General features: G+C 41.1%; 1 protein-coding gene across 3 annotated transcripts in view; it reads left to right on the forward strand.

The window, feature by feature from the left end:
- ELOVL6 (ELOVL fatty acid elongase 6) overlaps positions 1-20,294 on the forward strand; it is a 65,879-nt gene extending 45,585 nt beyond the window's left edge. For 2 of the 3 annotated variants that reach the window (XM_090139264.1, XM_090139265.1), the window contains exons 3-5: positions 15,044-15,195; positions 15,438-15,575; positions 17,942-20,294. In XM_090139264.1, coding sequence (XP_089995390.1) covers positions 15,044-15,195; positions 15,438-15,575; positions 17,942-18,366 — 715 coding nt within the window. In that variant the 3' untranslated portion in view covers positions 18,367-20,294. The remainder of the gene's footprint in view (positions 1-15,043; positions 15,196-15,437; positions 15,576-17,941) is intronic. The other variant, XM_031596943.2, reaches the window with a different exon arrangement.
- Positions 20,295-20,622: the final 328 nt, after the last annotated feature.

The raw sequence follows: 20,622 nt of genomic DNA on the forward strand, positions 1-20,622 counted from the left end.
GCCAAGATCATTTAAATGTGGTAGCAGCTACTGTAGGAAACTTGCTACGCTTATAAATAAACAAAACAAGCTACAACACCCTGCTGAGCTTGCTGAGCATTCAGGGAGTTCGGTCAAGAGTAAGTTTTGTGTCAACACTGGCAGCCAGCAGGATCTGTGAGACAGAAAAGCAGCTCTATTTCCCTTTGGAAGCATCAACTAGTTTCGAACATTTTGTCTCTGGGATAAAGTTACTGCTTCTATGTGAATACCTCTGTGAAGGCAGTGACAATAAATCTTGCTTTTCACTTTGAAACCACTGTGAAAACATGATCTTCTGAAGTCTTTTGCTGATAAATTAGTTTGGGATGTTTTTCCTGGGTTGTTTTCCTTTTCCCTTCTAGCAGATTTGTTGATGTGTTTCAAGCACTGAAGACATTGTTTTGTGGCATGACATGGTTTCAGGCTTTTTTTTCTTCTATTTTATGCACTTCATTCGCAGCCAGTTGGTTGTACATTGAGGTCCTGTGGGAGCAGCTCTGTGGTGTTCTTTGTCAACAGGAGCCCACTTTGTTTTTCAGACTTATAAGACCCCAAAGAAACTGTTACTGTTTCACATGGACGTCAAAATGACAGCCATGTATTTAAGAAAGTTTCCAAGACTGAAAAACCTGCAAAAACACAAGTTGGAATTGCCAGTCCTATGTCTGTGCTCCTTTGAACAAGAAGTTAGGGTCATTCATTGACACCAAAGTATTTTTTCAGTTAGTGTATATCAAAAATGCCATATTGGCATCTTAAAAATCAGCAAAGCTGCTACCAAGAATCTCACAGGAGGATGTGTAATCATTAATTAAGGGTTTCATTACATCTCGGCTGGATTTTTTTTTTTTTCCTTTTATGGGTCTTAGAGTCTGTGTGTGGGTAGCATTGCCATCAAGGAGCTCACACAAGGGTTTGATTGCCTTGCCTTCACAGAAGGCATGGCACTGTTTTCAGTCACTCTCCATCCTTAAAGGGCTCCCAGCAGAAGAATCAGTGTCAGGATGCTAACTAATAATAGCAAAATGTTGTTTTCCCTAAGGAACACGATCACATCAATAGAAGAGAGGAGGAACCTAAAGCATCTATTGTGGTGCAGTTGTATGCAGGAGGAAGGGAGAAGCTAAATCTGATTGTGACTGGTGCCATGAGGGTCATGATTTGTCTTCGTGTGGCCAGACTATGCATTCCTAAAGTTGCTATCATTATTTGAGGTCATGCAGATTCTAATACAGCTTCAGCTGTGATTTGTAGCAGAGGCTGATGTCAGTGTAGGGTATCTGTATGTCATTTTTCCTGGGAAACACTTTCTCTTCAAGAGGTTGAAATGGTGTGAATGGCCACTAGCTGTCTTCCACAAAGCCTCAGAGATGAAATATTCCAGTAGCAACTTATTTTTTGTATTTGAAAGACACAGCCAAAGTGTCTCACTGGAAGAAGGTTACTCACTTTTCTTTTATGAGACTGCTGTAATGGATTTGTTTCCACAAGCATAGCAGCATTTTGTAGAATCATAGGATCACTCAGGTTGGAAAAGACCTTGAAGATCATTGAGTCCAATCATGACCCATAGTACCCTAACTAACAATCCTCCACTAAATCATGTCCCTGAGCACCACGTCCAAATGGGTTTTTAAACACATCCAAGGATGGTGACTCAACCGCCTCCCAGGGGAGCCTATTCCAGTGCTTAACAACCCCTTCTGTAAAGAAGTGTTTCCTGATATCCAACCTAAACTTACCCTGGCACAACTTGAGGCCATTTTGCCTTGTCCTGTCACCAGTGAGAAAAGACCAATCCTGCTCTCGCTGTAAGCACCTTTCAGATATTGAAAGAGAGCAATATTTTTTCCCCTCAGCCTTCTTTTCCCTGGGCTAAACAGCCCCAGTTCTTTCAGTCAGAAAGAAAGGTATGCACTTGTTCTGCAGATTGCTCCCAATGAGGTAATCCAAAATAAATCATTATAACTGCAGCTTGGTCCTGAGATGAGCTGAACTGAAAGGACTGAACATAACTTTAAAAGCAGGAGTCCAATTGCTTGGATTTGGGACTCTGAAATACCTTCTAGTTATCATGCCTATGTATAAGTCAGCTGATGAAAACTCACTGAAATTTCCATCCAGTCCCAAGGTCTGCCATTCACCACAGAGATTAAAACACAACTTCATTTCATATGTTGCTGAACAGCTCATTAAAATCTTAAATACTCTGAAATTTTATATTGATTCTGAAAATGCATTCAAAGAGAACAAATTAATGAAAAGAGCAGTATTTGCCAAATAGCATTAAAGTTAATAAGTAGCATTTAAGGTGAATTAATTTATCTTCTCTCTTTTAAACTGGAAAGCAAGGGAATTATATTTGAGAGCATTGATATTCTCAACATGAAATTGTTCAGAACCCAAATATCTACTTAATGATTTATTTCAATTGAGCCATGCTCATCTATATAAAATCAACTGATTTTCTTATTTGAAAGATATAGGGAACGTTTTTTAGTTACCGTTTTGGAACCAAAGTTGAAAGCTGGGTGAAAAGCAGGAGTTCAGAATGGTTGGAAAGAAGGCAATTCCATTGATGAGACTTAATAGTTGTAATCCCAAGAGGGAAATGCAAACATTTATAAATTGTAGAACAAATGCTATCTGGAATTAAAATAACAGTGTGAAGGTGGAAGAAAAATATGGAATAGAAGAAATAATGTCCTATCAGGAAGACCCAATATGTACATTGTTTATTCTAAATAAGAAGAGCATCTGATGACAAACTTCTTTATTCTCAGAACTGTGTTTGAAGCCACATGAGACCTGGCTAATGCAGCTTTACAGGAGATGCAGATAGTACTGGCTAAACGATTCCTGTTAAAATTGCTTTCTTTAGAATCACAGAATCACCAAGGTTGGAGAAAACCTCTAAGATCATCCCGTTCAACCATCCACCTATCACCAATATTTCCCACTAAACCATGTCCCTCAGTACAACATCTAAACATTTCTTGAAAACTTCCCTTGGCAGCCATTAAATTTAGCATGAAAGTGGACTTCCATTCTTTAAAAAAGTGGATTTTTTTTCCTATTTGTTTTTGTAACTGGAAAACCAAATGTAGAGTGAATGTAGTGCGTTGTTTGGAAACCAGTTGTAGCACCCATTTGGCCCTGCTGTCCCGGCTCAAAATCAGTGAGTGTTGACCCTCTGTAACTCCAAATTACACCTTTCTCATGCAGTCACACTGCCCCAGCCCATGGCAGCTGATTTCTTTCAACATACTGAGTAGCGTATCGGGTGAGTAATGAACTGAGCCTGCATAAGCAGACCACGGGTAGTGAGCCACAGTTTAGCTAAGCCACCACAATGTGACAAGTGTAAAATGTTCTTTCTAAGGTGTTCTTCTAAGCAGGTGAACTTCCTCATGCCTGTGTCACTCCACACCTTCCCTGTATTGCTGCTCCAACCCTGGCAGATTTGCTGCTCACCAGCTGCAGGCAGCCCCCTGGGCTGGGCTGCCTGCAGGAGCGCTGAGCTGAAAGAGGAGATCAGTGACTCCAGACCTGTAGCTGCCATTTAATTTATGACTTTGAGCATCTCATTACTGCTGTATTATAACTTTTAGCTTCTTTAAGCCTTCTTTATTCAGTCAAATGCTAGTCTTTATCTGTAACTTAGATTTTACCTGAGTTGTTACCTGCCTGTTTAATAGCTTTAGTGATTGCTGGTTCCATTGGGTCGCTTGATTCTCTGCTAAATCTTTTACTATATTATATTTTAGCTTTATTTGCCCAGGATAATTTCAAACTCCTGAATACATACATTTCAATGCTAGACATGGTGATTACTTTGCCAACTTGATACATTTGATCCTGTAAGTATCTTTAAATTATCCTGCAGAAATAGATGTGTCACTTTTTTTCAGTTTATCATTTAAATCACTGGAATATTAGTTATTCTAAAATTTTCTTGAGATAACATTGGATGCTGAGAATAATTTTAGTGATGACACAGGAACAAGTGCAAATGCTTCTAAAGCATTCATTAAAGATCGCTTAAGAGATACACTATGCTTATGAATCCTCATGGGCTGCTTTAGAAATCCTTAGATGAATTCCTTAATTCTTATTAGATTTTGCACAAAATACAGAGCTTAAGCAGAAAATTGTTTTTTTTTTTTAATTTTTTTTTTAGCAGCTTAGCCACAATCGAAACTTGCTGAAATAAATATCTGAGAACTAAGAAATAGTTCCCAATAGAAAATTGCCTCACTGTATAAACAGCTTTCGCAGGGTGCTGGGGCTCTTCAGCAGCAACCAGAATCCAGTTATTATTTAGTGATGGAAGGGTGAGTTATTGCTTGAGAAATGACAGCTTTCATCAAGAAATAGTGTTCATGCAAGTCCAGTGTGCCAGGTGGTCTGGGACCACTGTTAGGTAACAGCATGTTGAGGGGCAAAGAATAGATGACGGGCAATTACTATTGATCGGGTTGTAACCAACTCTTTGGAAGTCAGATGAAATAGAGGGATGTGTGGGTAGAGCTGGAAAACTGTTTTTCATTCTTTGCAAGAATGCAGTTAAATGTTTTTCAGTGTTTGTAAGCAAATTCTGCTGTTCTCTCATGTTTCTTTGCGATGACCAAGCACAACTGCTATAAAAAATATTCACAAGAATCTGATGCTGGCATTTTTTTTTTCTGTGGCTCTTTGTAAGCAGCAAGGCTCCTCTACCAGCCTACATTGTGGGGCTGCATTGTTTTTGAAATCTGCTCTTCAGAATTGCCTAAGTATAGCTAATCCCAGTTGTAAAGAAGGCAGGTGTGGGATCAAACTGCATTTCCTGGAGGGAGAATTCAGGTTTGGTGAGGAGGGACCAGAAGACAGTAGCTGTTGCAGATTGATTTTTATCCACAGATAAATAAGCTTTTCCAAGTAGCAGTTGCAGCAATTGGTAGAGGTGTTGAGCTTGCTCTTTAGCAAGAGAGAATCAGATGGATTTTACACTGCTGTGGCATTAACACGATTAAAATTGCTCAATGACAGCATCCATTGATCCGGAGCCCCGCAGAGATGTCACTGTTTTGGGATTCTCAACGAGGTCCCTGGAGAGGAAAGGAAATAAGCCTGTTGTTTTTTTTTTTGTTTGGTTTTTTTTTTTTTTTGTTTGTTTGTTTGTTTGTTTTGTTTTCCTCCAATTTTGTCAATAAAAAGGACAAGGTTTTAGGAATCAGATGAATTGTGACTGGGAAATCTTATGATGAGAGAAGGGCGGAAGGGAGTAGCCCCACGTAGAAGCAAGGAGCACAGTATCTCCCTCACTTGAAGCCACAGAGTGAGCTGTCACTTTAACATACCTCCAATTCCTCCGTTCCTTCCCAATAATTCATCACGTGGGAAAGTCATAACCACCCAGGCATGAATGCATATGCTTATGGGTATATAAATCTGCACAAATGATATATTATTTCTTAGAGCCATGTAAAATATTTGCACAATTTTTAAATCACTCTGAGCTGGCCTGGCTTCAGGTTTGGTCCCCACTGAAAACTCACATAATTTGCATTGAAAAGCTTGCTGGAGAAACATCTGGGTCAGATACAGCAAGCAGGTCTGAAATGCAAGGTTTGTGTGTCAGAGGGGTAGAGATGGAAGGGGAATTCTCTAAATTTTGCTTTGGGATTTTGATAGGATTGAGCCCAAACCTCAAAGTATGCAGGAACTTATGCAAAGAAAATTCTTTGGGCTAAACCAGTGATAAAAACTGCAAAGATCAGCAGAACTTTTGCTTGCACACATGGTACTCAGAGCTAGAGCACCCCATCATAATGCACGTTCAGTACTGCTGACCACTAGGTTTTAGCTGAGTGTCACACTGAGACAAGCATATGTTATTCCTCAACTCCTCCTTCCTTTTTTTTTTTCCTTTTTTTTTTGAACAATACAGTGGCTTTGATTCCACCCTCAATAGGACTCCATCACCCTCAGAGCGGGCTCCATCTGTTCTGCTGTCTTTTCAGGGGATGGGAGAGGGGAGAGGCTGAGGAGCAATGGAGCAGTAGGGCTTTAGAAGGAAGGTTTCTCTACAGGGGGCTTGCCCAATTCTTTGTGTTCTTGCACCTTTGCAGAGCAGGTAACTATTTGTGTTCGTGTGTTTTGGAGGCACCACAACATAGACAGTCCATCTCTAGTTAGCAGGTACACCTTCTGGAAGAAAACTAATGTTTCCAAATGACGTGTACCCGCAGCCGCAGAGGTGAAATTACAAGTTGGAACAAAAGCATCATTTCAAGCTTTCAGGGAGTTCAGGAAGCTAAAGGCACTTATTACCCCAAATCATGTGTGAAAATTGTACTCTTAATTACAATAGTTACAATTACAATGAAGACTATAGGTACCTTATGCTTTTCAGATGCATGAACTGAAGAAAATGAGTTCTATGTTCTTCCTAAAGTATGAGATTAACGTAAGTGCTCTTCAAAACTGGTTTCATAACCTTTGAAAATTGCTTTCTAAAGGTGTTCAGATTTCATAGGCAAAAGGGATATCATGGAACCAAGCTGTTTTTTCCATACTTCTTCCTTGTTCATGCCAACTGCAAAAAATTAATTAATGGTTTGTTTAGTTAAAATATGGGGAAATTATAGCTAGCATAATTTTTTTCCAGTGAAACAGAAACAACATAGAGACGAAAGGAATTCTACTTAGGTGCACAGCAACATCAGGATAGTTGCAAATCCCAGCACTGCTGTCTTCTGCAAAATCCCCATATTGACTTTAAAATAATGAGATTTTCCTTTTACTCTGAGAGTTCAGGGTCTGTTTTTGTCCATGCCAGCAGCTGCACCTATGGCTGGGCTGGCTTGGTTATGTCTTCCCTCTTCTTCTTCCTAGACTTGGATAGAAGCCTGTTGAAATGAACTTCCTGTAGAATCACTTGCTGTTGAATGGCATTAAATAGTCACATTTTCTGCTGTTTTGTCAAATGAAGTCATTAGCAAAGGAAATAATGAGTTTTTAAGAACACTGACACAGAATTTTCCACCTCATTGGTGTGGTTTTTGTATCTGCACCTGTCACAAGGAGTTGGGCATGGATCAGGATCAACTGCAGGAGGGTGGTTTTAAATGCCTGGTTTTTTTCTGGAGTTCACTGGTGCGAGTAAAGGGATCAGCAAGGAGCACACATACAAAGCAGCCATGATAATCAGAACAGCAGCAAAAAATCCGTGAGGAAAAAGAATTCAAATATTTTCTCCTAACATAGAACAGGTTGCTGCGATCTGGTCCTACATAAATCTAGGAGGCAAGACAAAGTGAAATAGAAGCAGGGATACTCTTAAAACTCATTATACAGGCTTTTTTTTTTGTGCCTCTTGTCCAGCTGTGTCAGATCAAATCCAAGCTTGTATTAGCCTGATATGTCAAGGAAAAATAGGAGTACAACAAAGTCTGGGGCAAGCATGCATTGCTCTTCTCTGATCTTCTAGCTGAGTAAGTTTTCAGCTGTTTCTGTTTCTTGGATAACGTGGCTTTGTGTGTCTCTCTGTACATTACTCTGTATTTTATGTCCTGAGAGTATGCTGCCAACGTATCAGAGGTGCCCATGATGAAAAGGTGATGTTAAGAAGCGTATGTCTATAGACTGTTTATCTTTTTTTTTTTATTTAATGTCTACAAACCACTTAAAGATGTAGATTTACCTGGGGTGATTAAGACAAAGAATTTGTGACTTGGAAGTTAGGGAGTAGTATTAAAAAGTGAGAAAAAAAAATTGTGGTAGGTTAGAAAATGCTTTATATGAGGGTCTTCTCTCTGAAAATGCCTCAATCCAGAGCATTTATGTGGATTCTCTAATACTGTTTTCACTTACAGAGTGAGGTCAGATGTCCTGCTTAACTCAAACAGATCTCGTGGACAAGGTGCTGAGCTATATGCAATTCATGATGTTGCACAACATTGCCTGTCCTGGCTCAGGCACAGATCTTGTTTTGACAGGACACTTAAATTTCAGTTTGCCTTACCTCTCAGTCTTTGAAATGGATCAATGCTTAGCCACTTCACAACGCCATTGCAAGAATGAACACCATTAAGGACAGAAATATTCACAAATACAATGCTGAGAGCCTTGGTGATGCCAACACAAAGAAATGCCTGAAGGAAGTTAGGTCTAAACCTGAATGGGATCCAGCTGAAAAACAGCTTTGTCCTTGGCAGATCTTTATACATAGACATCTGAGCTAAAGCAATTGCTGGCCTGGATATTGCTGAGGCACTGGTATCTGTGGGGCAACCCAAGCTGGCAGTGGTAGATCACTTGGCTGTTGGAAAGCAGATAAGACCAAAATTTTGGTACAGCAACAAGGAAGGTCTGCTCTGTGGTGAGAATGAATTGTCCTTCTCATCACAAGCAGATTCAATGAGGGGATGGGATTTTTCTGTGAGGTACTTGGGCCAGATCTGGGAGTTAAAACAGGAAGGTGGTTTACATGTATTTGGCAAGAACAGTCTCTCTGCAGGGCCAGGTCTCTTTCCACATCTAACCTTGATGTTGGTCAAAAACACCTCAGAAATGTTGAAAGATGGTGAAACAGCAGCCTATTTATGTCAATCTTCTCTGCCATTATAAAAATAACGGGCTCAGTTTATCTGCCATAATTTGCACAAGTGTGTCTTTTGGAGAGTCTCTTGGACTTAAGAAGTCTTCTCTTTTAAATGCTTGTAAAATGCCTCATAAATGTTACATGTGGCTAAATATCTAGTTAGTATTATTTTTTCCAAAGTTTTCTATAATCTAGTGTCACTGTAACTGCATATCCTTCACTACCCACGAGGCTGATGCATTTAGTTGAAAGATGTAACCCTTTCTTCAACAAACCAAGCAAAATATTTTTAATCTCCATCTGCAGACATATGAAATGGCTCTTCTAGTCAGTTATTAATATATTAAAATAAATTAGAAAAAATTTCATGCGTGCTGTCCTCGCACCATGTTGACCATTTAGGATGTAGGATGCCAGATCCTTTTCTAGGCTGCTTTTTTGTGAGACTAGAGTACATGTCCTATTGCTCTGACTGAGCTACTTGAGATCCAGATAGGATCCATCAATTTCATGTAGGTCACTGAATGACAGCCAGTTATTTCCCATGTTTTATCTGTAGTTAATGATCAGTTTCTTAGTTTATGGTTTCTCATTCTGCTGCAAGGATACCATGATTTTGCAATCACAGATAGATAATCCTAAAGCAACCTGATAGTTTTTACACCATGTACATTCCTGGATTCATCCAATAAAGTTTAAGGGCAATTAGTCTGGAAATATATTTCTCTCTCAGCCCACACTTTTTTATGTAAGAAGCTGGTATTTCATGACAGGTCTTGCCAGTTCCCTCCCTGCAGGGGAACAAATGTCATCTCTGCATACTCTTGAAAGGTTCTTGTTATGTTTTTAATTCTTCCCCAGCACTGAAACTGCCTGCCATGTCTACCCCAAAGGGTTTGGGAACAATAGGCTTCAAATGGGTGCACAGGCAGCTATAAAAACCAGTAGGCTCAACCCCAACGATAATATCCTTTCCTCATTTTGCACCACCCAAGTAATTGCTTTAACCTGGACATTTCCTTTGATTTCAACTCAGCTATAAGCCATTATCCTTACTGCAGCAAGATCCCAATGGAACTGAAAGAAATGTGATTTCATATTTTGCTTTACAGATTGAAGGTGGGCTGCCATAAACCTCCTGTTGTAACTACTAAAATTTTGTATGAGAGTCTTCTCCTTGCTAACGCAAAAGCTCGTTGTCTCCTAGGACACTTCTCCTGCAGGGCCTGAGGCCACCAGAGAGTGTAAACACAGATAGGGCAAGAGAGAATGGCTTTAAACTAAAAGAAGGGAGATTTAGGTTAGGTGTTAGGAAGAAATTATTTACTCAGAGGATGATGAAGCCCTGGCAGTGCTACCCAGAGAACCTGTAGACGCCCTATCCCTGGAGGCATTCAAGACCAGCTTGGATGATGCTCTGGGCAGCCTGACATTGTGGGGTGAACCAGTTTATGGCAGGGGGCTCCAAACTGTATGCTCTTTAAGGTCCTTGACAACTGAAGCTATTCTATGATTCTGTGATTGATTTTAGGTTTGGAGGAAGCAAACAGCTCCATAAAATTGCCTCCTTTCCCACTGATTAGTAGTATAATCACCCCATCCATAGCAAGGTAGCAAGTACATTGTGATCTGATTGATTTGCCTGTCCATATTGGTCTTAGTTTACCACTTTTTATTTCAGGAGTTTCTGAGTTTCTTGGCCATGTCAGATTCAAGAGTAGCCATCCAGTGGGGGGCTAAGAGCTTTTCTAATGAAGGTGGCTTCAGCTGTATTTCTGTTCAAGAAACTTAATCCAGTTACTTTTCATACAGATGCTTTCTCAGTATGTTTTCCCAGTGCCTGCTTATATTTTATGTGTTTCCAGGCTACCCCATACTGCCGGCCCAAGAGGTGCCCACACACCCTGTGCTCGTGCCACACGCCACCCACTCCACAGCCTCTTGTTTTTGCATCAGGATAGCAGGTGTCATGCAGTAGAGCACAGAAAGGCTATTTGATTTTGTTAAGAGACCAAGCAGAGAGGAGAAAGGAAACTTGATCTGACTAGCCGAACACTTGCTGAACAGGCCTGAAAGCTGAATGCAGCCTGACTTATCACAAAGGAGGTTTAGAAAGTGCTGCATTCTTCAGTGGAGCTGACCTTTGAACATCTCTTTCTAACTCAGTGTCCTTCCTTTGTAAATATTTTGCATGCTAAAATGAAAAAAAAAACTGCTTACTTTTTTCTCACTGTTGTGGTGTGTCAAGGAAGGGCTGAGAAGCCGTGTGAATGCTAGAGTTGGAGAGGAATATCTGCTCTCCTGGGCCCTGATTATCCTCAATTTGGGTGTCCTGCGACCACACTTGGAGGAATTGCATTTGCAGAGATTCTGTGACTTGCCTCCTTGGACAGATGGGGACAGAATTTGGATTTTTTTTTCTCCCCAGCCAGGCTGTGGGGCTCTGGGTGCTAGACCAGCCTGGCCATGTGCCTGTGCTGAGCAGTCCCTAGGAAGTCCCTATGGTAATTCTCTAGTACTGGGCAGCACAGCACGTTCTTGCTGCCCATGGGCTCCCTGCTGCTCCCTGCTGGTGCCACATCTGCATAGATTACAGCGCAGTGGGGCATGCTTTAGAAAATAAAAGTGCTTCACTTCTGACACCTTTAGCTAATGTATTTTACATTCATTCTGGTCACTGTCTCTGCAGAGACTTGTCTGATGGGCACGGGGTGTTGGATCAGCTTGTTTGTTTTTTTTAGGGCACAAATCCAGAGCAAAGGATTTCCTCTCTGTGGATCTCTCATTGCTTTCAGGATATGCTGCTGCATTGTGTGCTGAACTGTGTGCTGAAAAGTTGGGGTGTTGGCTTGTTTCTAGATAGGAAGACATTGTCAGAATGAGTAATGTCTGAGTAGGACATTACAAAATGCAATAATGCCATTGCTGTGGGATAAATGTAAGCCTGGATTTCTTTAGCTTTTTTAATATATATTTTTAATGCGGTGCCACTTGTAGGGAGGTAGCTGCAATGGGAGGAGTTGGGCCTGCCACAGTGACAGCTGGGGTCAAATAGGGGTCTCAACTGCCTGCTGCCTTCTCTGGCTTTTGGAAACCATGTTTCTGACAGCAGGGTGGAGGAAACATGGAGCAGTGAGCAGCCTTTGGCTATTGACTGTTTTTGTCTTCTGTCACATCAGGGAGTTCCTGGCCCTCAGTTTTTCTTCAAAAAATGCTGTCCTGACCCATGCATGTGATGGGTTTTGAGGCCTACATTTGAAACCAAGTTTATGAGAGAAAAGTTTTAGATTTTATTTTACTCACGGATGCATTTTGCTCATGTTATAGCCAGTAAAATATCAGCTGGGCATTTGTTAGCCTAGCAGAGCAGCCACTGCCTGGAGGGAGGAGAATGTAGGACATTTTGAGTCTGAATAGATGAGAAAGCTGTATTAGCTGGTGCAGTTTGTTTCTGATCAGTCTCTCTTGTTGCAAAAGGGTGTAATTGTACAGTAATTCACTGCTACCTTATTTCTGAAATCCCTGTGGATGATTCGCGCTAGACAGACTGCTTTGGTAAGCAGTTCACTTCAATACCTCACAAAAGCTACAGCACAGAGCAGGGCAAGGGCAAAATGAAACAGAAGTGATTTACTGAGCAAGCAGTGTCATCACTTTGCTGCACATCGTGTCTTTGCAAGATAGAAATGTGTTGGTTGATCTTACCTCACGGAGCAAACAAGATTAAGTGGCAGAAACACAACAAGCTCTCCGGATCCAAGGTGTATTTGCAGGCATACACTAGATCTTTTTCTGTCTCCAGTAGTACGTGCCTCTTGGCAAGTGTTTTGGCACAAATAGCTACCTGCCCATGGCATGTATTAGGATCAGCCAGATCGGTTACTTCCAGTTTACCTCTTCCTTATTTATAAAGCCTTCCTTTGTGAATTATACTAAAATCTAGTTTGTTCTTCACTGGTACTGATTTCAGGTGTCTGACACACCACCTTAAGCCATTGTCACTTCTTCTGGAGTCATGAACCTCTCTCTAGGGAAGCCACTGTACCACGAAATTACTCCTGCTGCAATTAAGAATGAGTGTGTGTGTGTGTGTGTGCCCATGTGCACCCACTCCAAGGAGAGCTCTGCAGTTGTTGCTTAACAGAAAGACAGGAAGAGTCACATGCATGCCATCACTAGGACAGCAAAGTGTGACTGTGCCATCCCGACAAGGCAAATACTCTTCTGCTCTCTTATCAGTCCAGATTAAGTCTGTGGACATCCATTCTGAGTCACCTGCAGTTAAATCAATGTCTGCTTGTTGCTTGTGCTCCTCTGAGTATGTGCTTGTCAGTTCTTGTCTTTAAAACTTCAATAATATATGATATTTTAGAAAAGCAGTACAATTTCATTACAAACGAAGGCCCATAGTTGCAGCTTTTTGATTTCCTAATTTAAGACTTCCTCCTTTTTTGCCATTTTAATGTCAGCTCTGAAGTATTTGCGAATGGGAGAAGTAGGTAACTGGTTGTGTATTGTTAACTCTTCTGCCTGATCTTCCTCCACCCGGTTTTGCTACCACCTGAAACACAGGAGGCAAGTAGCTGCCTGCCCTGGCCAAGTTGAGGAGTTCAGTGGCTCAGGAAGTGATATGATCACATTGCTGTGAAGATCTCCTGTCTTCTTGAGAACAAGAAATGCGGCTCCTAGGAAAACAGAGCATATGTGAAACTCTGGAGGAAAGGCATGGAGCAAGTTGCACCCAGTTTAAAAACTCCTTCAGCAGGCTTGGGCACTCTCTGCCAGGTGGAAGGGACTGGTGCCAGAAAGACATGAGAAAAACATGCACAGACAGCACTTCTGGGAGGAAGAATCCCATGGAGGAGTCACACTTCAGGTTGTGAGGACACCTGAAGTGCTGCACTTTCCCTTCTATGTGAAGGGATGGATGAGTCCAAAATCTGTATGTGAGGAACTACCACTGCTGTCTTGCCTAGTGGTGGGAATGTCTGCAAAACTTTGGGTGGCTCTGTTGGGAAGCATAGGCTTACCTAAATACCTTCTGTAAACCTGTACCACAGCAGGATGAGTTTTTTGTTTGCATGCAGAACAGGAGGACTTGTCTGGCAGTAGAACCCATGAACAAATACCACCATTCAAATAGCAGCTAATGTTAGTAGCTTCTATGGAGAACAGAGCAGTGTTGATCATTGTCTGAATTTTCTGACAGCACAGTCAAACCTCACGCAACAAAATGAAAAAGCGCAGGAGCATAATTTGCAGTGGGCTAGGGTGGGCAAAGGGCAGTGCTGCTGCTAACAGCAGGCAAGTTGGACTGGCTACATTAATGCTGTAGATTTGGAAATCTAAGTACTTTATACAAATAACATAAAAATGTTTATCAAGAGCTTGGCAGGCTTACTTGAACCATCTACTCTGATCAAGTAAGATAGGTAGGACAGAGCCACAGAGAAGCTAGAGAGGAGATAAGGTATACCTGGGTAGAAGCACAGGAATGTGTGATATGAAGATGTACTCAACCCTGGAGGAATTTGGGCCTTTCTTTGCTCCAGTTTTCTGAAAGGTGCTTGTTTCACTCCGTATTTGTCATGGCTTTTGAAGGCTCACCAAGCGACAGTGTTAAACAATGGGCAAGCGTGTTCTCGTGAGGCAATTACTTCTGCAAAGAACCTCACTGCTGAGACAGAATCTCCTCCATCAGCTGAATGTCTTCTGTTATTTGAACCTATCTCCTCTGTAATTGCACTAATTAGTATAATTTCAAATTTCATGATGTTTCTCATTTACAGAACACTGTTACCTTGCACCTCACTGATGACATGAGGGTGAATCTGTGCTGTTTACAACAATTCAACCAGTCAGTTCTTCTGTTAGCAATGACCTGTTAAGAGATGAAGTCAGCACATGCACCAAACCACCAGGCCTGACCACAACATCCCACCACAATCTGTGCACCCTGCCTGTTTTCTTCACTGCTCAGAACTCCCATGGATGTAACACGTACAGGGAGAGACAAGAGAAAACTCAGGAAATCAGAAGAGGGAGTTGTTCCTGGTTGTGTTGATGGCAGCTCTTTATTAACTCTTGTCTTGTAGTATTCTAGCCACCAGCATCAAAACTCTGCATGTTGTTTTCAGTGGAATTAGGGATCTCCAACTGTTCCTGAAAAGAGAAGGCTCCTTCCTGTAGTAATGAAATAAAAACCATTGGTGTTACCTTTCTAGACATCAGAGAATACTACTGCAGTCCACTTTGCAAATATGAGTTCAGAATACCTTCCTAGAAGCCAGAAGAGTTATCCAACTTTAAGGCTGTCTCAAGCTCATTTTTTTCAGCACATCAATGGCTTTTTTTTTCTCATAATGAATTGAAGTGACCACATGTAGATGCCAAGTATCTACTCAACTTTCTTCATTTTCTCTTTTTGTTTTAAAGTATATTCGGTGCTGTTCGAACTGCTCCTTACATGCTGTACATTTTGATGACCAAAGGCCTGAAGCAGTCAGTGTGTGACCAGAGTTTTTACATTGGACCTGTCAGCAAATTCTGGGCATATGCATTTGTGCTAAGCAAAGCACCTGAACTAGGTGAGTACCCTGTCTTCCTTTTTCTCTCCAGGGCAGAACAAAGAGAGCATTTTTTCTAAATGCCATCAAGTTCAGTGCTGTTCTTTCTCCTCAGCCTCTCTGCCAGTCTTTCTGAAAAGCAGCTGGGCCTTTGTCACTGTTTCAAAACTGCTTTTTTTGCAATTAATTTGGCAGAGCATAAAGCCCTTAGATTCATTGCTCTAGTCATACTGGACAATCTCATTTATTTATATACACCGTAGGCTGTCCAGATGGAGGTCTCCAAAGTATGCCTCATTTAAACACATCTTCAAAGCTGAAATTACAGCTCAGCCTTCTGAGCTTTCTCCTAGCCTTTGTCAGCACACCTGTGATGATGCTGGTTTCAGGTAACAGAACAGGTAGGTCCAAGTCCTCAACTAAGCTCCAGTGTATTTAAAAGACTGGAGTCTGCCTCATCACCAACCTGTCCGTTAATTTATGTAGCCTATCTGCCAGCCATAGATTTTAGCTATCTAACAACAGCTGGACATCAGCCATGGATTCACAGTTGTGAGACATCCTGTAAGTGGCAAAAGGTTTCCCTGTTCCTCTTTAGAGCTCCTGCTTTACACATTGTCTTCATCTGCAAGTGGCCACTACTCAAGGCTATTTGGCATCTCTACACAGTAAGAGCTGTAGGTAGAATGAAAACCAGGAAAAGCTAATAAGAAATCTCTATCAGGAAACGTCAGTTAGAGTTGTAGTTCCAGAGATGTTTTTTTTCAAGTCTACAACAATTTGCTAGGAACACACTGCCACCCTTCCAATATCCAAGCTTGCCAGTCAAGCACTCTTCATGGTCTTTGTATTTTTGTGTTTGTTACCCCACGTCTTCCAGCAGCAGGAGATATAAGTCCAGTATTGCTCTTAGCTGGGGTCTCATGCTTTGCAGATTCACACAGTAGATCTGTAGGTCCAAGTTCAGCCCCAAGGGACCAGTATACTTCACGAACATGATACAGATGTTGAGAAAACGTCACCTCCATTCTGCTCCCTATGAAACTTTTGTAAGGACAAAGGGTGATTCCCTTGGTATTCCCTTCAGCATTGCTAGGCCTGGCCAATCACTTCTGAAATAGTGATTGCAGACAAATCTGAGTAGCATCATTGGCAGCCACCCACCCTGTGGATATTGGTGCGAGGCTGGGCTAGAGCCATTGCATTGGCAAGAAGCTACCTCCATTCTGCAGCATTCATCCTTAAATATAGGTGTGGGCCTACAATTATGAGCGGTTATGCACTTCTTCTGAATGCTGAAAGCTATCTTTAGATAGAAGCCAGTTTCCCACAACATCCCTGGCTTTTTAAACCCCAAATCCAGTGTGATGCGGCTTTTTATAAACAGCTGTCTATCCAGTGATTTATTTGTAATGATACTTATGATATGCATGCCAAAGCCAACTTAACATCCCATCTGTGTGTGTTCTGATCCCACAGCTTATTAGTATAAGAGAGGATTGTTTTAACAGGAAGAAGACAGTGATTCAGCAGCCTCCAGCTTTCCTTTAGGAGGATGCCTTTGCCAAACCTCAAAGGGCTGCAGAATTCACTGTGTTCAGGTGTGCAGCAAAATAAGTCTTTACCTTTCAGCAGAGAATTTGATTCAGCAAATTACAGGATAGCAATTCATCAGCACAAACACTGGGAGGGACAGACACCAATTATTTTGCTGTGTCAGAATCTTTTGGTTTCCTGCTGCTTAAATTACTGCAAAACCACTGAAATCTCATTTGGTTAAAACTGGAGGACGTCAGCTTGAACTATGCATCAACAATAAACTGGTCATATGATTACTTATTGAAATGTGAGTCAACATCTTGTAGCTAATGAGATAAACAGAAGTATTATGGCTTATTGGAGACCTAGTGCAGATTGTGCAGTTTCAGTTCCAGCCCTCACTGATACTCTTATTTGGATTTTCAGGGATATATATGTAGAAAGAAGGCCCCTGATTCAAATCTCAAGGTACCTGTTTGGAAACACTGCCTATAACAATAGCACATAAGTAGCATACATATATATTTATTATATCTAATTATGTATAGGTTAGATCTAATTGGGATGCTCAGAACAATCACGAGAAGCAGAAGAAAGAAAAAGGCAGGAATGAGGAATAAAATTTGCTTTTCTAAAACAGTAACATGAATTTGCAGAGAGCATATTCATTTCAACATAAACTAAATTCTTTCTAGAAGCTTTTTTTTTTCTTCTGGCAATTACATACCTTCAGTAATGTAGGTTATGTATGCAATAGCTTTTTGCATAATAACATTTAATTAGAGCCAGTTGCAGGTAGGCATTCAAACCACTGTGCTGCTTCCTCTGTAGATTTTCTGCTCTCTGGTTTTCTCTTGTAGTCACAGTGCACAATGGACAGCCTGACAGTCGGAGGTGATGCATGTATGTCCACCTGCCTCACTTCAGGCTTTTGCAGATTATGTTTACAGCAAAGACCTATGGAGTATTCAAACAGGGGATGTCCAATCAACAAAAAGGGGATTCGTGGGTTTTCTGAAAAAGCATCAAGATATGAGACCCAAGCTGGCACTCGGATCTGACAAGCTCTGAGTTCAGTTGCTGAGGTGCTCTTTCATGCTCCAAAAGCATGTACTCTAGCAAGAGCAATGGGAAGAGAGCATTGCAGAATTCAGTAACTGTGTTTGATGTGTTTCTCATTTCCTCCCCTCCCTTTTTTTTTCTTTTCTGTTTTTTCTTTTTGTTACAGGAGATACAATATTCATTATTCTTAGAAAACAGAAGCTCATCTTCTTACACTGGTACCATCACATTACTGTGTTACTTTATTCTTGGTATTCCTACAAGGACATGGTGGCTGGCGGTGGCTGGTTTATGACCATGAACTATGGAGTGCACGCTGTTATGTACTCTTACTATGCCTTGCGGGCTGCTGGCTTCAGAGTCTCACGCAAGTTTGCCATGTTCATCACCTTGTCGCAGATCACCCAGATGTTGGTCGGCTGTGTAATCAACTACCTGGTCTTCTCCTGGATGCAGCATGGCCAGTGCCATTCCCATGTGCAGAACATCATCTGGTCCTCTCTCATGTACCTCAGCTACTTTGTGCTCTTCTGCCATTTTTTCTTTGAGGCCTATATCGGCAAAACCACAAAAGCAAAGAAGGTTGACTAGTGGTGAGAATGAGACAGAAGCCATAGCTCAGGGTCATCAAGAAAAACAAAATTACAAGAAAAGAAAATGGCACAAGGAAACACATATATGTATGGTGCAGCTAAACCTTGGCAGCTTAGGGAAAGTTAGCTTGGTTTAACCCAGTAAGTTTATGATCCTATCATGGTGAGGACTCACTGCAATCTACTCTAACTCAAAGGACTGCTGATGAAAGACTCCTTCCTTCTTGTACCTGCCTGCTCCAGAAAAGAAAGAAGAAAAGGAGAAACAGAAAAAAAGTGAGAAGAAAAGAGAAGAAGAACAGAAAGGAATAATACTGAGGGGAAAAAATAAAGTACATTAAATGAACTGTGTTTCCCTGGGATGAAAAGAATTTTATTGTGAAAAAAAGTTTCTAAATTCTTTCTAATAGTTTTTCAGCATTAAACTTGAACAAAACATTTACGTTAATGGTAGGATTGTGAAATTAAAATCTTTTCTGTAAAAGATTTAGCCAAAATGAAACCCAAGAGGATGTCACATACACCTATGTGGAAAGCGGTTGAACTCCATTGTGGTCATGAATGGCAGCGAGAAGAGATTGAGTGCTCTGCTCTGTCCTGTGCCAAGGGAGTAGAGCTGGGAGGCAGGCACCTCTCTGGCGTGCAGGAAGGAGCAGGACTTGTACAAGAGCCTAATGTGAAAAGAAGCGCTGTTGCAATACATATCTCAGCAAGTGCATTTTCCAAGTGCGCTTTTCAGCTAAAGGCAAGGAGTTTCTGTAGCAGGATAAGACATAGAGGGTTAAATCAACCGATATATGCTAAATTACCAGGGGCTAAGAGCAGATGAATGTTCAGGAAGGAGAGGGAGGCAACTCCTGAAAAGATTTTTAAGAATTATCCATCAATCTCAAATTAACCCACAGCAACACGGAATGGAATGAGGGGAAATGAGAAGCCACTCTAACCAGCGAGCGGTGAAACGACGCCTCTTCCCATTGATTCCCAAACTGTGTGTCGGGTGGACCCAGGAGGCGAGGCGAGGGGAAGAGGTGCGGGACCGGGCAGCGCTGGGTGGCTCTGTGCCTCTGCATGCACCTGCCAGGCTGGGTGAAGATGTGCCAAGAGCCCTCCTCTGGTCACATGGAGATACTACTGCAAAACATGCCTGGAATAAGATTTTCTTGGGATTGGATAGGAAATTAGTTTGAGCGGAGTGATTTTGCTGCAACAGCTTAGCTCTAATGTCCAGAGAGAATTGTTCTTCATTAAACATGTATCTCTCTCTCTGCAGAGTCGGTACTGTAACACCAGACTGACCACTAAAGAAGACACTCTTCTCCGCAGTCGGCTACAGAAATAAGGAAAAATGTGTTTCACTCTGAACCTTAGAGAGCTAGTTGATAACAGCCATATTCTCTCAAAGATGAATAGATTGCATTATCTGTGATATTCCAGTCCTTACAAAGCCAAATAAAATGTGTAAAAGTTCCTAGTATTTCAAAGATGCAAGTATGTAAACTTGATGTTAAATGTGTTAATGTAGTACTCTAAATTGTATCAGTTAGGTAGCTTAACTAAACAATTAGAAGAACTAGATCAACAAAGTAGGGACTGCTGTTCTGCGTAGAATACACACACCTATAACTACACCCATATACACGTTCTGTGAATTGTCAGCAAGAAAAAAGCCCAGCGGCAGAGAATCACATTTCCTGGCTAACGCAAAAGATTGTCATTATCTTTCTTGTTTTAATTTGAGATTGTACAGTGCAAAGGGTTTGTTGTTTTTTGGTTTTTTTTTTTAATTTTGATTTTTAGCTTTAATTGTGCTGTCATTCATGAAACAGAGCTGCTTTAGTATCCTGTTAAGAGATGACAAGGGCTTTCGGTGTCTCATTATATACAAAAGAAAAACAAATAAAGTTACATTCCATGTTATGTGAATGGTCTTACAAATCAAAAAGCCTCTGTAGGCTGAAATCATAATTATAACAAGCAGAAAAGATGTTTACATTTGTGTTATTTAAGTTATTGATGTGCTGACGTTATTTTATGGTACACATACAAACAGCAAAATGTGATATCCAGCTATGATATTCATTAATAGGACTACTGTGTACATGGAAACAATAGGCAAAACCAATTAAATGTGTAAACCATTTTGTTTTACAGCCTGGGAGTAGATAACTGTAATGCTGAGTAAGCCTTTATCCTCACGCTTAATTTTTCCCTGGCTGAGAACCAGGTTATGAAGACTGAGTAACCGGGAAAA

Source organism: Phasianus colchicus, chromosome 4, assembly GCF_987193195.1.
Source record: "Phasianus colchicus chromosome 4, bPhaCol1.hap1.1, whole genome shotgun sequence".
Classification (NCBI taxonomy): Eukaryota; Metazoa; Chordata; class Aves; order Galliformes; family Phasianidae; genus Phasianus; species Phasianus colchicus.